Source organism: Scylla paramamosain, unplaced genomic scaffold (genome assembly GCF_035594125.1).
Source record: "Scylla paramamosain isolate STU-SP2022 unplaced genomic scaffold, ASM3559412v1 Contig27, whole genome shotgun sequence".
NCBI classification, from domain to species: Eukaryota; Metazoa; Arthropoda; class Malacostraca; order Decapoda; family Portunidae; genus Scylla; species Scylla paramamosain.
Genome location: NW_026973692.1, coordinates 781,575 through 789,806, shown reverse-complemented (window position 1 = coordinate 789,806; position 8,232 = coordinate 781,575). Strand labels below are relative to the sequence as shown.

The following is an 8,232-nucleotide window of genomic DNA, read 5'->3' as shown; positions in this document are numbered from 1 at the left end:
GAGAGAGAGAGAGAGAGAGAGAGAGAGAGAGAGAGAGAGAGAGAGAGAGAGAGAGAGAGAGAGAGAGAGAGAGAGAGAGAGAGAGAGAGAGTTTGTGTGTATGTATGTACGTATGTATGTTAGATATTATATTATTGTTATTACTAGGATCTTCCAGACCCACCTCAGGATAGAAGGATTAAATATTCACCCACAATAACACCTTGCAGACCCCCCCAAGCTCCCAGGACCCCTTGGAAGACCCCCAGACACCCACAGGACCCCCACACACTCCCAGGGGCTTACCTCAGGGGAGAACAGGTCATGTTGATTGTGTTTTTCTGCAGTGACGACAGAGTGGTTGTTGACTTGGGTGTGGTGGGCAGGCTGGCTGGTACGCTTTTCCTGTAAGATATAGGGGCTGTTAGTAGTAGTAGTAGTAGTAGTAGTAGTAGTAGTAGTAGTAGTAGTAGTAGTAGTAGTAGTAGTAGTAGTAGTAGTAGTAGTAGTAGTGGTAGTGGTGGTGTGTCTAGAAGTGTTTGAGGATATTTTGGTGTGTTTTGAAGGAGTTTGTATGTTGTAATGTGTTTTTAATGTGTTGTTGTGTGTTTGCAGGTGTGTTGGGGTGTTTAAGGGGTTGTTCCAGAGTGTTTTTTTAATTATGAATTACCGGTGGACACTGTTCATTAGTTTATTAGCTTTGTGTGATAGGTAAAGTCACTCTTGGTGAGTTTCTGTGGTTTTCAGGTGAATGTCAAAGGTGAACGTATAAAAATATGTATATTTAGATACATGTACAGAGTTGTGGAGAAAGGGTGTGGCGTGTATGGGGCAACGGATGTCCTCTGTGTGGTGCAGCGCTACACCCTGGCAAGACACTGGTCCTAGCCTCATTGCCACCTGGTGGAAAGGAACAGTCTTGTGGAGCATTGTATTACACCCCAGGTTAGGCATAGCACAGCTGGCCACATACCTACACAGCAAGGCCCCACAGCATACATTAGTTCACCACAGCCCCTTCATAATGAGACTGTCCAATAGTTAATGCAAAAAATTGATAAGTAAAAGAAATCCTTCATATGTATATCATGTACATTTTGCTTACCCCCTGCCCCTTTAAAATAAGACTGTTCCCTTCAAAATAAATAGATGAAATAACTAAATAAGCCTTAACAATTCCTCTTACTCACTTCAGAGGTGAGCCGGCAATTCCCCGAGGAGTTCCGACCGGAGCCACACGTGTCCTCTTCTCTTTCTCTTGTTGATACCTCCTCCTCCTCCTCCTCCTCCTCCTCCTCCTCCTCCTCCTCCTCCTCCTCCTCCTCCTCCTCCTCCTCCTCCTCCTCCTGCTGGTGGTGTTGCTGGTGGAAGAACATAGTGGAGGCAGGGGAGGGGGAAGGGGAGTAGAGGGTGGTGTACACATACCCAGGGTAACTGAACATCCCTGTGGGGGGTTGGTGGGGGTTGTTGCTCCCCCTGGTTGGCCACCATGACCCCCCTGGGATGGCTGCCACTTGGTTGTAAGCTATGGGGGGTGGGGGGAGGGGGAGGTTAAATTAGGTCATCATTATTATTTTTGAATCAGTAATAATAATGATACTACTACTATTATTACTACTACTACTACTACTACTACTACTACTACTACTACTGTTATTGCTGTTATCAACCCATCTATTTATTTTTTCATTCAATAATCCACAAATTGTTATCCTACTACTACTACTACTACTACTACTTACCATATTGCTGTGGGGAAGGCTGTGTGTATATAACTGCAGTGCTGGGAGCTGTGAAGGTGTAGTGGGTGTAGCCTGGGTACAACTTCAATGCAGTGAAGGGGGCGGCGACCCTGGAGGGGGAGGGGGAGAGTAGCTCCCATCCTTGTCTCCTGTGTACTGCTGAGAGAGAGAGAGAGGGTGAAAGAGTGAGAATTTGGAGTGATTTTGAGTGTAAGAGAGAGAGAGAGAGAGAGAGAGAGAGAGAGAGAGAGAGAGAGAGAGAGAGAGAGAGAGAGAGAGAGAGAGAGAGAGAGAGAGAGAGAGAGAGAGAGAGAGAGAGAGAGAGAGAGAGAGAGAGAGAGAGAGAATCATTATCTGTACATTTGTGTCACGTGTATATTTTAGCTATATAAAGTGATGAGGTCTGTGTTTGTGTGTGTGTGTGTGTGTGTGTGTGTGTGTGTGTGTGTGTGTGTGTGTGTGTGTGTGTGTGTGTGTGTGTGTGTGTGTGTGTGTGTGTGTGTGTGAACCTTTTTACTCACTGACACAATCCCCTCCAGAGACATTTTTCCTTCATTCAAATAAGCCGTAGTAATTTCATTTCACTAAGCTAAAATAAAAATAGTAAAACATGAACTAATCTCCAGCATCCATCCCTTCTTTGAACTATAAGTGGTATGTGTCCTTTGAAAATACCATTAACTTGTATCTTTTTATTCAGCTTGGGCAGCTACAACAGCCAGATTTGTACACCAACTCTCTCCTTCTCTCATCTCTTTCTCTCTCAGCATTCGTCTCCCCACTTACCTCATCTCTTCCTCCTCTCATCCTTCTCTCTCTCATCATTCTGACCTTCATTTATTTTTGTCTATGCATGTTTTCTCATTTTTGCATGCACTAACTCATTCTCTGTATGTGTATGTTGGTTAAGTTTGGTTAAGTGTTAAATAAAGAATGGTATTTTATATTAATTTCAATCTATTTATCCACTTATTATCTGTATTTTTAAGATACATGTAGCATTTGAACTGTAAACCTTTCTAACTGTCTATCTCCTGCACACCCAGCTTGTCAACACCCCTGTGCCTGCAAACGGGTCACTGAACATTAAATAAACTTGTCCGAGTCCCCTACATACACACAAGTGGCTGGCCAGACAATGCATCAACTCAAACAATGGATAAACAGTGGGAATGTGCTGGTCTGAGCCCCCAAAACACACTAGTGCCTGGCCAGACACTGCATAGGCACAGATGGGGGGCTGGTTTGGCCTGACAGCACCCTCCAGTGTTCATGTAAACTCAGACTACCATTTGTAATTCTATTTTGGGGAGCCACACCTCAGAGAGTCTTCTTTTATTGCAGTTTTGTCTCCCACGGCTGGCTGGTGCCCCTCCTACATAACAAAATAAATAGATAATGTTTTTTTTTATCAGTTAGAGGACTTTTCATCTCTACCTGTTGAAATAAGATTATCTCGGAAAGTTTAAAAATGGATGCACTACTACTACTACTACTACTACTACTACTACTACTTACCCTGAACAATACCTCATCCTCAGCATCAGAGGACGGACCCTCCCCCTCCTCACTGACTAACTGTTGTTGTTGTTGCAGTTGTTGTTGTAATAGAATCAACCTCTTCCTCTCCCTCTCTCTCTGACGTGCCTCCCTCCTGGCTTCCCTCTCTCTCTCCTCCTCCTCTCCTTCCTCTCCCTCCTCTCTTGCTTCTCTCTCTCTCTTGCTGCTGTTGCAATCTCTGGGTCCACAATGTCCTCGTTGATTCTTGGGATTTGCTGCAAAAGGAGAGAGAGAGAGAGAGAGTCAGTGGAAGTGAGAGAGAGGATGAGAGAGAAGGGTAAAAGTATTATTGTAAGTTTGTGGGATCTGTGAGAGAGAGAGAGAGAGAGAGAGAGAGAGAGAGAGAGAGAGAGAGAGAGAGAGAGAGAGAGAGAGAGAGAGAGAGAGAGAGAGAGAGAGAGAGAGAGAAATATGTAATAATAATAATAATAATAATAATAATAAGAAGAAGAAGAAGAAGAAGAAGAAGAAGAAGAAGAAGAAGAAGAAGAAGAAGAAGAAGAAGAAGAAGAAGAAGAAGAAGAAGAAGAAGAAGAAGAAGAAGAAGAAGAAGAAGAAGAAGAAGAAGAAGAAGAAGAAGAAGAAGAAGAAGAAGAAGAAGAAGAAGAAGAAGAAGAAGAAGAAGAAGAAGAAGAAGAAGAAGAAGAAGAAGAAGAAGAAGAAGAAGAAGAAGAAGAAGAAGAAGAAGAAGAAGAAGAAGAAGAAGAAGAAGAAGAAGAAGAAGAAGAAGAAGAAGAAGAAGAAGAAGAAGAAGAAGAAGAAGAAGAAGAAGAAGAAGAAGAAGAAGAAGAAGAAGAAGAAGAAGAAGAAGAAGAAGAAGAAGAAGAAGAAGAAGAAGAAGAAGAAGAAGAAGAAGAAGAAGAAGAAGAAGAAGAAGAAGAAGAAGAAGAAGAAGAAGAAGAAGAAGAAGAAGAAGAAGAAGAAGAAGAAGAAGAAGAAGAAGAAGAAGAAGAAGAAGAAGAAGAAGAAGAAGAAGAAGAAGAAGAAGAAGAAGAAGAAGAAGAAGAAGAAGAAGAAGAAGAAGAAGAAGAAGAAGAAGAAGAAGAAGAAGAAGAAGAAGAAGAAGAAGAAGAAGAAGAAGAAGAAGAAGAAGAAGAAGAAGAAGAAGAAGAAGAAGAAATGATGAGATAATAAGAGAAATAATGAGAAAGACAAAATATGTAATAATAATAATAATAATAATAATAATAATAATAATAATAATAATAATAATAACAATAACAATAATAATAATAATAATAATAATAATAATAATATCTAAAACATTCTCTCTCTCTCTCTCTCTCTCTCTCTCTCTCTCTCTCTCTCTCTCTCTCTCTCTCTCTCTCTCTCTCTCTCTCTCTCTCTCTCTCTCTCTCTCTCTCTCTCTCTCTCTCTCTCTTTTTCTCCTAGTGGTAATTTAAAAGATTTCTTAAAGGAATTGGAGAATATTAGTGTTTATATCTGGTCCTAAGTGAACTACATTCAACATTCAATGAATATTGAATTGATCCATGTGGTCAACTGGCTGGAATCCAATAAATTATCTCTTAACATAAACAAAACTCACTATATGTTGCTCACACACACAGTAAAAGTCCGAACCTACCAGTGTCCTACATTTAGGGACCTTAAACTCCTAGAAACTGGAGACATTACTGTATTCCAGACCTTGCCGTTTGTATACAAAGCTCTTAATACAAACATAACAGACACAGGCTCATGATATTCAGTTAAGACAGACAGGTAACTTAAGATACCCTTCTGCTGAACCTCCCGTGCCCAACAGAGTGTCGTCTCACGAGGAACCAAGCACTGGACCCAGCTCTCGTAATTATTCGTTGTATTTATTATTTTTCCCATTGTAATCAGCTCTACTATTATAAACATATAATTGTAATTTGTAGTAATTATTATTATTATTATTATTTGCTTGTGTTATTGGTATCATTATTTCTTGCAAGTATCTATAATTTGATTGGGTTAAAGTTATGAATTACTTACTATATAATTATGTACTGTTTTTTTTTTCATGATAGCTGAATAAAACACTGGTCTTAATAAACCTTAGTGTAAAACATTCATTGGTCCACAAAGGCCTTGTGGTCCACAGACTGGCCATCACATATCAGAATGTCTATATACCAGTCTGTCTGTATATATTAACACCAATATATATCATTTAATCAATCAATCACTCTGTAAGGAAAATATACACAAATAAATACAATAACAGCAGATATATATATATATACTCTCTCTCTCTCTCTCTCTCTCTCTCTCTCTCTCTCTCTCTCTCTCTCTCTCTCTCTCTCTCTCTCTCTCTCTCTCTCTCTCTCTCTCTCTCTCACCTGCTGGAGGAGGGAGATCAGCCAAGCCACAGGTAACCCAGGTGTGTGTGGCCCACCTCCACCTCCCTGGAACAACCTGAGGGGGAGGAGGTGGTCAGAAGTAGTAGTAGTAGTAGTAGTAGTAGTAGTAGTAGTAGTAGTAGTAGTAGTAGTAGTAGTAGTAGTAGTAGTAGTAGTAAGATTGATTTTCTATCTCTGTCTCTCCTTTCTGTATGTAAAAAACTTTCTCTCTCTCTCTCTCTCTCTCTCTCTCTCTCTCTCTCTCTCTCTCTCTCTCTCTCTCACCTGTATGACATTCCCTGCCTGCACTGTCATGGGGGAGTGGGGCTGTGGGGTTGAAGCATATTGGGGCAACACCTGAATAACCCTTGTTGTGGCGGTGGTGGCAGTGGTGGTGGTGGTGGTGGCAGTGTCAGTCCCCTCAGCTGCATCATAAGGGTACTGGAACTGTTGGAAGGAGGGGGTTAGTTTGGGGGTTGATAATTGACCTGTGAAAGAATTACTTGTGTGTAATTAGTGACAGTTATATAAGTAATGTGTGTGTGTGTGTGTGTGTGTGTGTGTGTGTGTGTGTGTGTGTGTGTGTGTGTGTGTGTGTGTGTGTGTGTGTGTGTGTGTGTGTGTGTGTGAGCTCTCCCCTGCCTCTCCTGCTGTGGCTGTGTTGAGTGCCACAGTGCTGCAGTGCCACAGGCAGTGACAACCAGCCTGCCTGCCTCTTCTTACCTGCTGTGGTTGTGGAGGGTAGGGCCAGCTGTACACCTGCTGTGGCTGTTGCTGCTGCTGCTGCTGCTTTAGGGGGAGCAGGGGGCGCAGCGGAGGGCAGCTCTGAGTCGCTGATGGTGGAGTCAGCGTCTGTCTTGAGGGGAGCACTGTCCCCTGCGCTGCCCCTCCTGTACCGCGCCTCCCCCTGCTCTGCCTTGGGGCTGTGGTGTTGGGACGCCTTCCACTCCCAGGTTGCCCCGCCCCAGCCCCGCCGCTCGTAGGGGTACACCTCACCCCGTGGGGAAGGGGAGCGGCGGGGGGACCTCAGCCCCGGGCACCGGCGCGGGGAGTGGCGTGGGGAGCGGCTCAGGGGTGAGCGGCCCCGCCCCGGGGAGGCACGGTGGCCTGGGGGTGGTGAGCGGCGCCCCGGGGAGCGGGTAGCACAGCATGGGGAGCGCTGGGGGCTCCAGCGGTCATGGGGCGGGGGAGTGTAGTGGTGGTGGTGCTGGTGTTGGTAGCGTGGACTGCGCCACCCCATGGGGCTGGCGCGGCGCCCCCCACCGGGGCTCCACGGGGGGCTGCGGGAGAAGGGAGGACTGATGCAGCTGCGGTACTGCCCCACGGGGCTGTGGTACTGGTGGTGGTCTGTGGGTGGGGAGCCCTCGGGAGTGTGGCGGCCGCCACGCCCTGAGTAGCCATCTGGCGGTGAAGCAGGGAAGCGGCCACCATCGGGGGGCGCTCTGGGGTGTGTGGGCCGTGGTGGTAGGGGCGGGCTGGGCTGCGGGAGGGGGAGCGGCGCAGGGGGCTGGGGCTGTGAAGGAGAGGTGGGGCTGTGGTAGCGGCGGGGCAGAGGAGAGCGGCACTCCCTGGCCCCCTTGGCCTGACGGGGCGGGGTCATGGCCAGCTTGCCGCCCCGCCTGCTGCGCCGCGCCTCGGGGCTGCCGCCGCCGGCCTTCCTGCGGTGCTGGGGGGACCAGCTGCGGGAGCGAAAATCATGGGTGCGGCGAGGCGACCGCAGCTTCGGGGAGACTCGGCCCCGCCCCCCAGGAGGACTGGCTCCCCACGGTGGTGAACAGCCGTGCATGGGGGAGGCAGCACGGTGGGGGGAGCGGCCGCGCCCCGGGGACTTAGCCTTGGGAGGAGAGCGTGCCCGGGGTGGCGGGGACCGGTTCTTGTAGGGGCTGCGGGCACGCACGGGGGAGCGGCCCCGGGGAGGTGTCCTGCCCCTGGTGGGGAGCGGGTCCTGGCCTGGGGACGGCGGGGGCGGGGTGAGCGGTCCTTGGCAGGGCTAGGGCGGGGCGGGGACTTGTGGCGTGTGACAGGGGACCTGGCACGGGGCAGGTGGCGGGGGGAGCGGGAGCGTGACCTGTGAGGGGCGCGCTCCCTCTGGACAGGGGAGGCTGGGGGCGGTGTCTGCTGGGGGCGGGGCAGGCAGTCCCGGGGCAGGTGCTCCTGGTGTGGGGGCGGGGGACGGAGGCTGTGGTAGGGACTGGTGTGGCTGATGGTGGGTGGGGCGGGGCTCGGGGGCCGGGGGGTGCAGGACGGGGGGCTCGTCGTCGCCGCTGTCGTGTCCCCCGGGGGGCACCCGCGCCTCTTCCTCCTCCTCCTCCTCCTCCTCCTCCTCCTCCTGTGGCAGGAAGCCCTTCAGGTCAGGGCGGGGCAGCCGCAGCGCACCCTTTGCCCCAAGCCTGAAGGTGATTGGGCCGGGGCGGGCGGGGCGCAGACCTCCTCCTCCCCCACAGGGAGGGGCAGGGAGAGGTTTGGTGGGGATCCAGTGTGTCAGGGCAGGGTGGGGTGGAGGTGGCTCAGGTCCTCCCAGCACACACACTACTGCAATATATAAAATAAATTAGACAGGGCTTAACAACAACAACAACAACAACAACAACAATTAATAATAATAATAATAAAAAACAATG

General features: G+C 48.4%; 1 protein-coding gene across 1 annotated transcript; it reads right to left on the bottom strand.

Annotated features, from left to right (window-relative positions):
* Positions 1-1,818: 1,818 nt before the first annotated feature.
* Positions 1,819-7,397, bottom strand: LOC135097645 (proline-rich protein 2-like). Its single transcript, XM_063999596.1, has 5 exons — positions 6,335-7,397; positions 5,897-6,058; positions 5,612-5,687; positions 3,240-3,496; positions 1,819-1,880 (listed from the first exon to the last, which is right to left on the bottom strand). The coding sequence occupies exons 1-2, from the start codon at positions 7,395-7,397 to the stop codon at positions 6,042-6,044; spliced, it is 1,080 nt and encodes a 359-aa protein (XP_063855666.1). The 3' UTR covers positions 1,819-1,880; positions 3,240-3,496; positions 5,612-5,687; positions 5,897-6,041.
* Positions 7,398-8,232: the final 835 nt, after the last annotated feature.